General features: G+C 41.2%; 1 protein-coding gene across 1 annotated transcript in view; it reads left to right on the forward strand.

Moving 5' to 3' along the window:
* Positions 1-7,329: 7,329 nt before the first annotated feature.
* PRTFDC1 (phosphoribosyl transferase domain containing 1) overlaps positions 7,330-15,572 on the forward strand; it is a 39,723-nt gene continuing 31,480 nt past the window's right edge. Inside the window, exons 1-3 of the mRNA XM_062494260.1 lie at positions 7,330-7,374; positions 10,971-11,077; positions 13,025-13,208. Coding sequence (XP_062350244.1) covers positions 7,330-7,374; positions 10,971-11,077; positions 13,025-13,208 — 336 coding nt within the window. The remainder of the gene's footprint in view (positions 7,375-10,970; positions 11,078-13,024; positions 13,209-15,572) is intronic.

Genomic DNA, 15,572 nt, shown 5'->3' on the forward strand with positions numbered 1-15,572 from the left:
CACTAAAAGAAGCCCCGGCATTGGGACTACCTGATTTAACTAAGGACTTTCAATTATATGTAAATGAGAGACAGAGACTGGCTTTAGGAGTACTCACGCAAAAGTTGGGATCATGGAAGCGTCCGGTCGGCTATTTTTCGAAACAACTAGATGCAGTCAGCTCTGGATGGCCGTCCTGTTTGCGAGCCGTGGCAGCTACTGTACTATTGATTCAGGAATCAAGAAAATTGACTTTGGGTAAGAAAATAGAAGTGTTTGTGCCTCACATGGTGATAACAGTTCTGGAACAAAAAGGGGGGCATTGGCTGTCCTCCAGCAGAATGTTGCAATATCAAGCAATATTAAGGGAACAAGATGATGTTGAGCTAAAAGTAACTAACCATATCAATCCAGCAGAATTTCTCCGCAGTGAGCAGGAAGAAGGCGAATTGACCCACGACTGTGTGGAAGTCATTGAACAAGTCTTCGCTAGCCGCACTGACCTGAAAGACGTGCCATTGGAGTCTCCGGACTGGGAACTGTTTACAGATGGATCCAGTTTCGTCGAGAATGGGACCAGGTATGCGGGTTATGCGGTGGTAACGCTTCTCCAGGTCGTGGAAGCTAAAGCCCTCACCCCGGGAACATCAGCGCAGAAAGCAGAGATTGTGGCTTTGATTCGCGCCTTGGTTTTGAGTCAAGGAAAGAAGGTAAATATATGGACTGACTCTAAATATGCATTTGGAGTTCTGCATGTCCATGGGGCATTATGGAAAGAAAGAGGACTGTTAAGTTCTCAAGGGACATCTATAAAACATCGAAACGAAATCCTATCTCTTTTGGATGCTGTGCATAAACCAGCTGCAGTAGCAGTAATGCATGTGAGAGGACATCAGAAGGAAGAAGGAAAAATTTTCCAAGGAAATAATCTAGCAGATGCTACTGCTCGGAAAGTGGCACGTGAGGTTTGGACACAATTGGCATTGATTCCGACAAAGGTAAGCCCAGTCACTCCTCACCTAGAGCAGAAGCCCGATTACTCCTTAGAAGATGAAAGACTGGCCAGACTTGTGAATGCCCAGAAGAACGCGCTAGGGTGGTATGTGACCGACATAGGGCAAGTATTAGTACCTGTCAAGATCATGAAAATAATTTTAGAAGCAGAACACAACAAATGCCACTGGGGGGCAGAGGTATTGGTTAAATTTTTAAAGAAAGAAATCATTTCTAACCAGATGTTGACTTTAGCTAAACGAGTTAATGCAATGTGCCCAGTCTGTATAAAGAACAATCCTGTAGTGAGGAAGCAGATTCAATTAGGAAAATTACAGGTAGGACCAGAGCCAGGTGATTATTGGCAAGTTGACTTTTCAGAGTTGCCCAGGGCTCAAGGGTACAGATACCTTCTGGTATATGTATGTACTTTTTCGGGATGGCCCGAGGCTTTTCCGTGCAGAACTAACCAGGCTAAGGAGGTGGTCAAAACCTTATTAAGGGAAATTATTCCTAGGTTTGGAGTACCCCTGGGAATTTCATCAGATAGGGGACCACATTTTGTGGCCGGAATAGTACAAAACATAGCACGAGTGCTCGATGTTAAATGGAATTTACATACCCCATGGAGACCTCAATCAAGTGGGCAGGTAGAAAGAATGAATCAGACATTGAAAGGTCAGATTAAGAAAATCTGTCAAGAAGCTAAGATTCAATGGCCGCAAGCATTACCATTGGCTTTGTTAAGAATCAGGATTAAACCCAGGGAAAAGGTAGGAGTAAGTCCATATGAAATACTATATGGCAGACCATATCATGCAACAACATTAAAAGGTGATCCTCACGTGGTTGGGGACCAAATGCTCTTTAACTATGTTCTATCTCTTAACAAGACTCTTACAGCTTTGAGAGGTGCTTTGCAGTGGAATCGCCCTCTGCCGCTGGAAAATCCAGTCCATGACATCCAACCAGGAGACCGGGTGTATGTAAAGAACTGGAGCACGGACCCCTTGAAGGAATCATGGGAGGGTCCACGTCAAGTGATTATGACAACCTTCACGGCGGCAAAAGTCGAGGGCATCAACAATTGGATCCACTACACCCGGATCAAGAAAGTCCCTACTCATTGGGAAGTGCAGCCACTGTCTTCCACCAAGATGGTTATTCGAGCCAAACCCACCGACCCAAGGCCTACATCTTAATCATTGGACTGATCATGTCATGTCAAGTAACTTTAACTCATGAATCTGTTGTGATTACTGTTCTAGAGCCGGTGACTATGGCGGTTGAAGGAATGAATGTAAATCTGACTTGTTCATTCACCAATGACCAGGGAGCTGGATCCGAAGAAGTCAATGTAAGATGGAAAAAGGATATGGATTGGGTAGACACAGGTATTGTCACAACTTGGGATATGAAAACACAAATGGGAAATACTACCCTACAATTGATAAATGTAACTTCGGGATCTGAAGACAAGTATTTATGTGGAGTCTGGATCAGAGATAGTTTCGACTACGGTAACTTGAAATTACGGGTAATGTCATTATTAGGGGATGGTACCAAGAAGGGGGATGTTGAGGTCATTCTAACCTCAACCTATGTAGACATGTGGGACAGTCCTCCTTTGCGAATGAATTGTACTTTCCGATTGAAAAATGAGTGTGAATATGGGATACAAGTTAAGTGGTGGAGGGAAAATTCTCAGGGAATGTGGAATCAAATTAGCGAAGGAGTTAGCTGGTGGTCCGAAGGAACCGTGGGAGGAGGATGGTTAAATATTACTGATCTGAAGATTGGGAAATTCGGAAGTAGATACTTGTGTATAGTCTCATGTGGAGAAATGGGTGACTTTGGAATACGAAACGTCAGGGCTTGGTCGCATTTGAGAGGTGGAATCACTGGCCAACGTGGGGTCTATAGTGGGCGGGGACATGCAATAACTGCAGTTTATCTTAATAGCATCAGAGGAACTCACAGAAGAACTCGAGCCATAGATGTAACATTTCCCCGCAGTCAGGAACAGGAAAATTTGATAGTAGGATTAATTCGGGACTTTGGTAAAGTGCAGAATGTTTCCTCGATTACAGCCTGTTTACCTTTGCCACAGGCAGCCGGGGAGCCGATACCGTGGGGAATCATCCCAGTAAAAACTTTACCCAGGGCATTCGTGGATTTTACTTGGAGTTGTAAATTGATACCAAAGGAGTATGTAGAAAAGAAGGAAGGATGCCAATTAATTAGGAATATGTTGGAAAAAGATTGCCAGCAAATGCCAGGCTACTATGCGTGGGTTAGTAAAATGAACAAATGCATTGTGGAAGGACCAATAAGGGAACCCTGTAATAAGGTTTGGATGCAGGTAAAACGCACAAGAAATGAAGAAGTATGTCAAAACATTACGCAATCACAGTCTTTAGAAGACGATTGGGGAGCAATTTGGGGACCAAGTTTATTAGAGACATATAGTTACCTAGGAACTGTGAATTGGTGCATTGAATGGACAGGAAATAAGAACCAGACCTATACTAGAGTATTAACAACAGAGACAGCTCAGAGGACATCAACTGGGACAACAGAGACATGGAATTGTTCACGAGTTATTACTTGTGATACTCCAGAAGCAGAAATAGGTTTGGTACCAGTAAGAGTGTTACTCAAGTGGGGATGTGAATGTAGAGGGTACAATCATACAATTAGGGGAGAGATGGCCGGTAACAAACAAGTAGATTGCAAAACTACCACTATCAGAAGCCCTGGTAACTTGGTCTGGGTAATGGGACATGGGAAATGGACCACTCATATACCGATCGATGGGATGGTAACTCAAATAACTTTAGGAGTTCCTACCTTATGTCCATTCTGGAAACAATCTAAACTTAATGAACAAGAAATACAGGCCAGGCAAAGGAGAGACATAGGAGATGACATTATTGAAGAAAATGAGTGGCATGAACCGTCAGGAGGAGTAAAATTCGGATGGGCACTAGAATCTTTATTTGCACCTATCTCCACATATCGAAATAGGGAAATGTTGTATAGACTCCTGGGACAGACCGAAAGATTAGCAGCAGCCACCAAGAAGGGATTTAAAGATTTAAATTCACAATTACAGGCAACCACTCGGATGACATTGCAAAACCGGATGGCATTAGATATGCTGTTACTAAGAGAGCATGGAGTTTGTGGATATCTGCATGGGAAGACAGATCATTGCTGTATTCATATCCCAAATGTGACAAAGGAAGTAGAAAAAGATATAGATCAATTGGAGAATATTGAATCTAAAACTAGGGAAATAGCAAAAGATGCGGAATATAACTGGATTGGAGCAATATTCAGCTCTCTAGGGATCCAGGTCTCTGGTTGGATATCCTCAATTGTTCAATATGCAATAATATTGTTGATATTAATTGGAGTTGTGTATGGAGTTTACAGATGTCTTCTAGGAGTAATCACCAGAGAAGGAATTCATACCCGGAGAATAATGAAGGCTATGACCAGGAACGGACAACCGGCTGGGAACACACCGCCTCCTTCGTGCTTAGAGACGGTTACATGAAGAATGGAGGGAAGAAGTTGAGCATCCTTGCAGAAGATTGAAGGATGCTCAAAAGGGGGGAGTTGTTAGCATATACATATACATTTAATAGTTAGTGGTAGTAATGCTAAGGCTGCAGTTTGTAGCTAGTGCAAGGTAGGCCCTGGGAACTAAGCCAGGGAATGTGCTGAGCTACAGAATAATGAGTTAAGGGCCAGTGGGGCGAAGAAGGACCAACTGGTTATTTATAGGAACAGTAGGGAATTTACTGATGAAGTACAATAAACAGGTGTGGGATTAATCTATAGTTCTAGTTTAGACAAGCATGTAGGATTTATAACCGTTAGAAAGGTATCTTATTGTCTTAACTTAGGCAGGCGTGCAAGAGTTATAACCTTTAGAAATGTTATCTCGAAAATGACTGCTGCCTTTGATGTGAAGTATGTGGACCATAGCATGTAGCCATGGTGAAGCAAGATTTGTAAAAGGGTATAAAACTGTGTAAGATTCACTAAGGGGTTGGGACTTTGACTTTGGACGCTAGTCCTCAGGTCCCCGGGCCCTGAATAAAGCACCGCACAAAACAACTTTGTTGATTTGTGTTTTACTCTTTGGGATCGGGCAGCACAAAGATCAGATGAAGCACTGAACTTTCTTTCTCAATAGTTGTATGAAATGTTGACATGTAATTGAAATGCAAATCTATTTAGGGATTTTGTCCATTACGAAAATCTCTTATGTATTTTACCAAAATATTTTTATTTGATTTATGTAGGTTTGTACAAGTCTGCATATATTGTTTATCAGATTCACTACTTACTATTTTACAGCACTGTGAACAGGAACTATTTTTTCCCAGCATATTGAGTCCTCATATACAGGCACCACTTTGAGGCAGATATATTCTGGAGTGGACTTTTGACACCTTGTAAACCTTGTCTTTTATTCTTTCAGACATGCTGTCTGTTGTAGCAAAAGTTCTTTAATTCATCAAAAAGCCAACACCCCTAGCTTCATGTAAGAAAGAAAGCATTTATCACAAGATAATCTTCAATTACTCTAGTACTTTGCCAGATTTTAATTAGTGATTAATTTATAGGAGCCTTCTTTACACCATATTCCTGAGAATTGTCCTATCAGATCTAAGGTAAGTGCATTAACAGAAGTACCTTGAAACTAGTCCACACTGGACACCAAGCTCCCTGTGTAGACATACCCATAACTGCTCCCTCGATCCATCTGTTGAGACCAGAAGTGTCAATGATCACATTCTACAATAGCAGTGTACCAGCCTGAAATGTTTCCTACTTGGTTGGTGAGAGCCCCTCAGATACTGCTAAGAATATTTCATTACGCCTAGGTCTCCTGTAAAAGCAACTTTTTCTTCCTTTCATATTTTCTAGTATAGGAATGGCAGTATTCTACCAGCTGTGTATTTGACAGATTGGTATTAGAACTTATAACCAACTCTCAATTTTAACAAAGCGAAAAGCTCTATTTTTATCCACAGCAGGCAGAGAGCTGTTAGCATTTTCCACAAAAGACAGGATACAAAAAGAATGGAGCAAGTCCAAATTTGAACTTCTTAAATGGGAATGTAAAGGTAGGCAATGATCAGAGTAAGCCAAGAAAAAAAGCAATCTTCTTCTCATCTGCGAGGCAGTGAAAGCAAAATATTAATAAGAATTTTGACAGAACTGGAAGGGGGTGGCAGAAAGCTGTGCTGTTCCTGGTGTCTGATCTGTTTATCTCCAGCTGCACAGACAGCACAGGCAACATGGGCATGGGCTGGGGGCAATGAGAAGACACAGCCTGCACCAGCATGGGCACGGTGCCGGGAAGGAAAAGAAAATCCTGTTAAAACAGCAGTTTAAACCACACCAGCTTAATGTTACCATTAACACAGGCCCTTGGTCAGCCCTGCCCGAGCCTTTCCACCATCCCGACTGTACCTATACCCACAGAGCTTCCAGCCTGCACCCCACAGTACACATCCTGCACCCTGCACCCTGCACCCTGCATCCTGCACCCTGCATCCTGCATCCCGCACTCCACACGCACTGAGGAGGTCAGCGGGCCTGCCACAGCTCCACCCGCGGCCTAGCTCTGCAGGGACGCCCCTTGAACGGGATGTCCCTTGAACGGGCTGTGATTAGCTTTCTTCAACCCTCCGGGAAGGATGCTCCTTAGGTTGGCACATCTTGTTATCATGGCGAGCTATCCGCAAAGGCTTCAGTGATCCCACCATGCCCTAGTACCCAGGTTAATCCTTTGTAAACCATTGGTCTTTCCCCCTTGGTACCACCCTTGCTTTCCCCCGTAAAAACCCCAGGTTTTTCCCCAGTTCTGGAGGGAGCTGTCGTCCCTGGCTCCTTTCACAGAGCTGCTGGATAATAAAGGAATCTCTTTGGAATCGCCTTGTGACGCTCCTGTGTCTCTGTCCCCGAGTCGGCCTGAGATAGCCTCGCAAGCACAGCCGGAATCGCTGAGATGAAATCACTGATCAGAGCTGATCACTTGTGGCCACAGCCACCGCTGGCTGAGGTTTATCCAGTAGCCAGGAGACCTGCCAGAAGATCCCCTTAGAAGGCATCTCCTTGTGGGACCCTGTCTCTGGGAAGGTTGGTGGACTGTCGGGTCTGGAGCATCGGATCCCCACGGGCCCTCCTAGCAGCAACGCCCCATCCCACATGCCCCGTGCCCCATCCCGCACCCGCATCCTCCATCCCGACCCCGATCCCGCACCCGCCGCAGCCGCGCTCTCCCGGGTGCGGCCCCGCCCCGCCGCAGCCCCTCGGGCGGGCGCGCGCACGAACATGGCGGGGCAGGGCGGGAGCAGCGCTGGAGGCCGTGGCGTTGTGGTAAATGTGGAGCGCGGCCCGGCCCGGCCCGGCCGCTGGCCCCTCGACGGCCGCGGTGCCTCCCCGGTCCCCTTCCCCGCTGCTCCCCGGCGCTCCGTGCTGAACCCTCGCGCCCTTCCCCTCCCTTCCCCGCCTGCTCCGGGCCCCCGGCCGGCGCTTGGGCCGCGTCCCCTCACCCGCTGTGGCTGCCGCAGGGGGACGGGCGTGTGGGGCTGAGCCGCGCCTGTGGCTTCCGCCGGTCCGGTACCACCCCGAGCGGCTTCTGTGGCCGTGGCTGTGCTTCCCCGGGCTCCTTGAGTACCGAGGATGAGGATCCGCAGGCATCCCGAGGTGTCTTTGTCCCGCCGGGGCTCTGAGAGGCCCCTGGGGGTCTGCGGGAGCCGTGAAAGAGGGTTGGGCTGCCCGTGTTCTGTTGGGGTGGGAAACAGCCCGAATCTTGGCAGTGCGTTTGGAGTGCCTGTAGGGCCGGATAAATGGTGCAAAAATGAATGAATGAATGTGATCCTTACTCTGATAGAGTAAGATTCTGCTGTGAAGCAAATGCCATCACTGTCACCACCTTAGGTATGTTCTTATTTTAGTGTGGCATTAGGATTTTAACAGAAAGTTCACGGGTCAGCTGCCCAGATCATGGTCCTGGGCCCTCTGTTTAGGCAGTGGTCACACTCTGCCCACTCCAATGTCTCCTCCATCCCCGTCCTGAAGAACCTGTCTCTTGTTTTCGAGCTCTGTCTGAAGACTGCGCACATCAACTGCGTTTCCTGACACCTGTGCAATCAATGACATTCCTTTAGTGGGTGAGGGTGCATATCAGCCAAGCAGCACGAGGTTATTGCAAAGAAGGACATGAATGTGCAAGACTGTGTTCTGCTGCACTGGTTTAATTTTTTCTGCTCAACTCCCCAAAAACCCAACCAGCAGTAAATCCAGTGCGGCATCATTTAGGTTACAAAAGCTGGACCTTGCTTCATGCTGTCTTGGAGCTGAGGACTGAGCTCAAACCTCACCTGTGCTCACCTTGCCAGACCAGAAAATGAGCAGCATTCTTCTGAAGGTGATGCAATTGAATGTCTTCAGCTTCTCTCTTAGACCTCAAGGGAACACCTTTGGATATTGCCATGTATGAGTATTCCTTTTTGTATCCATTTGCTTCAACTTTTTAAAGATTTAATGAAGAATATCTGCTGGGTATTCAAACATGCAAAGCCTGAACTTTAAAAGTAGGCATTACTTTTACTTGTAGGAATTTTTTTACACAATAGTATGGCAATGTATTTAGAATATATATTTAATTATCCAGTTGAATACTGTTATTTTTTTTTTCTGAAACAGTCAAAAATTTTTTCCTTCATATTTTCAAGGGCTTTTTAAATTCTCAAACAGAATAGTCATAAGAATTTACAGTTACTTGAAAATTGTCTTATAGCATAACACTGTGAATAGCTTTCAGATAAATGAGATTTTGTAAGACTTGTTGGGAAGTGCCTGCTTAAAATAAAGAAGAATATGAAATAGGCTTGTTATATCAGACAAATAATTAATTTGAAAGTACACGTGAATTTCATCTTATTTGTCAAATGCCAGCAACGGCTTATAAACAAGAACTTCAATACTATTGTCGAGTAACACTGTTTATGTTCTGCAATTCTAGAGAAGCAGAAGGATAAATGGGAGAATCAAAATTTCATCCTGATCCTGTTTTATAAAGGTTACTTATTGTAACCTAAGTAAAAGATACTGCTTTGTATGAATTCTGAAGTGGTTTCTGCCCATTTGATCTTCTGCATCACATTGAAATTATGCAGTTTGACAAGAAGGCAGAAGTAAGCAACGCTGATAGGAGTTGCTAGTGAGTGTTTGTAATACTTAATGAAATGGTTTCAGGTTGCATTAAAATGCAATTGAACAGGCTGTACATTGCTACAAAGTGTTTTAAAATTTTCAGCCCCCCATGCACTGAAAAAGAAGATGGGAAAATAGTCTTTCCAGGCTGACTGGAACAGTGTTTTTGGAGCAAGATTTGCCTCTAAAAGCCTCTCCGAGGAGGATATTTATAATCTCCTGTTTCTATGGAAATGAGGAACACAACTAAGTAACTTTTTTTTCTTTCATGTAGTGTCAAGGCTTGTGTAAGTCAGGGGACAAGCTTTCATTGATTCCAGTGATCTCACAGTCAGGCTCTTCGTGGGCAAATATTCAGTAGCAGTTGCAACAAGTAACTTTTTTGATGCAGGAGTTTTTGGGCAGAGTTAAGAAAACGTGCCAGTCAAGGTGTCTGTAACTGCCAATGAAAATGCAAAAAAAGCCCCTAAGCAGCCCAGAATCCACAAGGCAGAAAAGTGTTTCAATACAGCATGAGGCAGGGCTGTGTCTGAGTTAAAGAAGAGGGGATGTGGAGTAACAGCTCAACATCAAATGTGTTATCTTAGCCAAAATTGTGAGAAACCATTTATTGGTCTACTATAAAATGGTAAGCAGAGGTAAGTTTCAGTGATGGTACTTTAAAGACTATCTGTAGCAAAAATGCCATTAAGACATGCACTGTACAATGGCAAATTTGTCACCATTTCTCCTTTTACCCAAGATTCCTGTAGCCAAGCTGTAGAAAGACCATGTGTGATGTGAGGAATATCATTGTAAGGAAAACCTATGAGGTGTCACTTTTTATCCTGAATCAGTATTGAAGCAAAGCTTTGTGATGATTTCAAGATACCTTGTGAACCTGCAGGTCTTGCCTTTCATAACGAATAGGGGAAATGTTTATTTTGGAGTTTGTTTAGTTTTTGTGCTGGTGACTTTGCATTTCATAGCTTTCTGAAGCCTTCAACTGTTGGCTAATTTTTGACCTTCTTAATCTCTACCACTGCTGTATGTTGTGAGATCTAATCTCTATATTCTGATACTTACAAAACCAATGTATATTAGTCTGTAAAATATTTTTTCTGTAAATATATGGATTTACAAACTAGTTTTATAGTGAGGTGAGATGCAAACATTTTGTAAACACTTATCTTTGATGACATCTAAACTAAGAGCCTCACTTTTGGCAAGAAGTACAGTTTTTCACTAATTTGTACATATATCATCTGTGAACCACATTAATTATTCTCCATATGTGCTGTTTCATCTGTAGAATATTTATTTATTTATGACTTTAAGTCATTCTAAACTAGAAATGTACAATTTTAACACAGAATTTTATGACTTTTAATTCCACTGTCTGAATCTCCCACTGGAGAATCCCTTCTTACTGGCAATATTATATTTGCACTTTGAGTTTGAAAGTACTTAAAAGCTTACTTCTCCAACTAGTTTAGTATTAAATATTCCCTTTGTCTGTCTAGTTGTTTGTAATTTCAGGTGACATTTCCCACATTCTGTGGGGAAAAAACTGTACCATTTGATTTCTGAGTTATACTGAGAAGCAAAATAATAATGGGAAAAGCAAAATCGTAAATTGTAACTGGAAGAAAGCCATACTTTTGTATGGCACACAGTGAATTCATCCAATAGAGTGTACTAGAATGCTGATTTTGTATCAGTAACATAATGTCAAACACCATGAAGTGTTCTTGACAGTACTATTTGATATTCAGATTTCAGACAATTGGCCTGGATACAGTCTGGATTTGTTCACTTATCCTCAGCACTACTATGGAGACCTGGAGTACGTGCTCATTCCTCATGGCATTATTGTTGACCGGTATGTGTTACTAAAATTATTTGGTTAGTAGTATTATTCTTTTTTATGAAGGCTGTCATCCATATACAGTGCATGTTTAATCTTTGTCATAAAATATTAGAAGGTAAAAATTTGGATATTTTTATTTAGAAATTTAAATTAGTACGTTTTTGTCTGTGCTGGAGTTTCTACACTTTTAACATACAAAGTGGTCTTTGGAATTCCTGGAAATTCCGGCTGAAAAAAATCTGAGGAACAATGTAAAAAATGAAAATTAGTCAAAGAAATGTTTCCTAATGAGTGGTTTCCCTCATTCTCAGACTTGGTAAAAGATGATAAAAGGCTATTTTATTAGTCTTCAGTAAAGTAAGTGATCCTCATTCTTACAACACTAAGAGGAATTATATATTTCAGATCAAATGAGATGATCTAATATTTCTAATATCTTCTATTTCTCATATTAAAATATACTAATTATGCTATATGGAATTTACTAAAGCATTAAAAATAAAAGATGTGGAAATGAAGCAATGGCTGCTTTTCATACTTAGTATATTAGCTTCAGTCTAGAGCTTATTCTTCTCTGCTCCATGCACAGATTTCACTAAAGTTCAATCAGTGTACTTATGTAGGGGCAAACTGATTTCTCTATTGCAGTCGGTAGAGAAAGAAAAAAACCAGCCAAACCTGAAAAATGTAACAATAAAAGATGTGGGATAAATTGTAGGATTATTTAATAAATTGCATCCTGTCTACAAGCCCACTCTCATTGAAACTACTAAACTAATTCAGAGAGCTGTCAAAGAATTTTCCTGTGTAAGTGTTTACAGAATATAATGCACTGAGCTGTTTTTCCTCAAAACATCAAATGACACTGTTAAGTTTTCTGTCGATACTGCTCTACATCTAGAAATTACTCAGTACTGTATTGTAGGTCTAGAAATACTAGCTGTAAAGTTAATCTTTATTATTTACATTTATTAAGATTAATATTTATTATTTTTATCTTGAGAATGTGTGTAGCATTTCATGGCAGAAATGTTTATCTTTTGTTTCCAGTCATCTGCCATATGGTGTTTGCAATGCAGAATTGTCAAAGAGAGGATAGGTTTGGTTGGGAACCCCACAGTTCCGGGTTCATTGGAGCATTTGCTCAATTATTTGCCTGTGTGTGACCTTGAACAAGTCACTGAAGCTCTTTGCACTCTTAATTTCTGCTGTATAAAACAGTGAGCTGTACCAAATGGTGATAACACACACTTTTTATAAGCTTTTCACTGATGTTCTATTTCTTTCCAGTTTTTATCTGTATTTTTACTAAAACTGTAGGGATAGCACCTTCCAAAGCCAACCAGCATGAGATTTTCAAATACTCTTCCCTATCTTTCACTTAATTTGTTGTTCTTGTGCAGTAGCTAAGTAACAAGTTAGGGGTTTGTACAGGTATATTTTATAATGATAATGCCTATGAGGTAAAATGGAAGGCTAGCTCACATTCTTTTCTCTCGAGTGTCTGACATATTTATGAGCCCAAACTATGCTGAAATGTGTAGGTCATGTTTGTATAGCTGGGGAATTTATGCATTTAAGGTTAACCAGATTCAAATGCTTTGCATCTTGCATCCATCACTCTGTATCTGCCGTCTGTGAGCTGATCCAGACCCAGTCAAGCACTGGGATAGACTGTCCTAGAAGGTGGTAGAGTCACCATTCCTGGAGATGTTCAGCAAATGACTGGACATGCCACTTACTGTTATGGCCTAGCTGACATTGTAGTGATCAGTCAAAGGGTGGACTTGATGATCTTGAAGATTTTCTCCAACCTAAATCACTCTGTCATTCTGGGAAGTCAGGATACTTAAGCAATGCCAGTCAAGCTTTATACTCACCGTAGTGTTTGTAAAGTGTACCATGAACTTAGAGCATCTGCATCTAAAGTTATTTTACCCCAATTGTTTTTTTGCCCAGGACAGAACGACTGGCGAAAGATATTATGCAAGACATTGGAGACAATGATATTGTGGTTCTCTGTGTCCTCAAAGGTGGCTACAAGTTCTGTGCTGATCTTGTGGAGCACATTAAAAATCTTAGCAGAAATTCAGAAAGGTTCATCTCCATGAAAGTCGATTTTGTTAGACTGAAAAGTTACCACGTAAGTCAACAACTGATTTATGTAGATTCTGGTTGAATGCTGTAATAAATAGTTGACTTTTGCATGTGAGATCTCCACCTCCAATTATAAGAAAAACTATGTGAAAAATATTTTTGTTTGAAGAACCCATGAGGTTTTCTTAAAAAATCATATCCCTTATACTTTGTAGATAGTATAAATAATGATACGAAGCATCCTTAAGCTCTGTTGTTTTATTTAGTCTGTCATTTACTTCTGGACAGAGAAATAGTCAAATTTCATTTATGTAAAATGTCAGCATCTTGTTTGTTCTCAGCATCCTCAATTCTGTCAAGCTAATTTCATGTTACTGCATTTTCCACCCCCACATAGTTTGGCATATCTGCAAGGTGGTAAATCTATGTCTTCTAAGTGTTTAATTCTAAGTAAATGAAATACTTTCATCTTCATAGCATGCAGTTTACATAGTAGCAAAATATACCACCAGATGATGATAGTGTTCTACAAGAAAATGAAACAAACCATTCAATCAAATCCAGTGTTGAAGTAATCATCAAGCCCTCCTGTTATCTTCAGAGGAAATTATTCCGTAATAATTCATCTGTGTCACTGAGGATATGAAAGTGAGATGACCAGCATTTTTTAGAATGTCTAACTACAATTTCTTGTTGTAGAAGTTATAAATTTATATTCCACATTGCAGTGCATATTTCATAGTGAGCATTTCTATAAGTAAGTTGTAGAAATGTCTGAGGAGTACACTAAATAAATAGAGTGATAATACAGTGGCTTGCAGAAATGCAACTTGATATGTCCAGTAGTTCCCACAATAACTCTACATCCTTTCCACAGTTTGTTGGCTGGCATTTTCTTCTGATCCCAGTGACTATAAACTTTTCCTAACTTTCACAGATCTGGTCTGACTTTTTTTCAGTGTGGGAAAAAAGCGAATGAGAGCCTTTTATAGCCATGTGGTTAGGATTTGGTCCTGGGACTTCTGTTTCAAGAATTAGTTAGTTCTGTGAAGCATGTGTGAAATACTAATAATAAATATTTTCTGGGTATTCCGGAGTATTACAGAAATAATTAATAAATTATTTATTTGTCTCACATAATGGCACATAGAAATTTCACTCTTTTTTTTTTTTGCGTAGTTATAATAGCACTTCAATAACACTGCTGAGCAAATAGTGGAATTACTTAAATTGGGTTTTATTTTGCATCTGGCATATAGGTAATGCATGTGCTTTTCTTACAGAGTTATCTCTTATCCAGTATGAAGACATCCTGGTTTTAAAATTTCTTTCCTTGGGGTCAAATCTTATTAGCCATAATAACCCATAACCAATGAGTGGCAGGAGATGTGTACTGCAAAAGTGTGGAATTTTTCACATCTTTATCTTGGGAAATAATGATCTCAGCATTTAGTGGCTGTGCATAATTTGAGTCCTAGCCTCATGCTGTATGAGAAAGGTAGCACCTTCCCAAGAACTAGTGCCTGCATCTGTTCTTTGAAAATGTATTCTTTTTTCTTATATGTACTTCCAAACAGGTGTCATGTATTTAGAGGCTGAGGCTGTCCTTGATTTAGTGCTTGGATCCGTGCTTGATACCTGTCTGGTCTTGAGAAGCTGAATGACACTGCATTAGAAATTTGAAGTTACATTTATATTGGTAGATGCAGTCCATATGATATGCATAAACGTAATGCTGGCTAAAGCACCAGTACCACTACCTGCAATCCTTTGCATCTTGAGTTACTCTTGTGTTCTGTGCAATTGCAGGTCTTGGAGAATGTCCCCTTGTCAGCATAGCTGGTCTCACTTGAGGAACTCGCTGTACCCAGTCTGAGTGACTCTTTATCCCAGCCTTATATGAAACTCACAAATCTCCATGTTAGTTATTCTGTAGTAACATATCTTTCTCAGTGTTTTATACTTTAATCAGAGGCAGCAATTACAGCTTTGGAGATAAGACTACTTAAAATCTTGGAGCATCACCAGTTCCACTCCTTTGCTTTCCTCTGTGTTCTCTGTTCCACTTACTAGTAAGACTTATTAATGCTCTGTCTTTTTATCCCTTTTCATTTTTACAGACACCATTCTTCTCACATTATTTATCCTGTGTCCTTTTACTAACTGTTTTCTCTTTATCTCCTGAAGGGAGTCCTGCTGCTCTCAATATGCTTCCTTCAGACATGTCTCCCTTCCCCCCGTCCAGCTCTTTAAATCCAGCAACTAATTTGAGCTCCAACTCATGGGATTTTTGTATTGTCTCATTCCAGCTTCAATACTGAAAGGTTAGTTGATTTTTAGGGGTTGAAATTCAAAGTGGAATTCCTTGTTTTAATAGGATAGCAAAAATAGGCTGTAATTGTGACCCAGA

This window comes from Cinclus cinclus, chromosome 1 (assembly GCF_963662255.1).
Source record: "Cinclus cinclus chromosome 1, bCinCin1.1, whole genome shotgun sequence".
NCBI classification, from domain to species: Eukaryota; Metazoa; Chordata; class Aves; order Passeriformes; family Cinclidae; genus Cinclus; species Cinclus cinclus.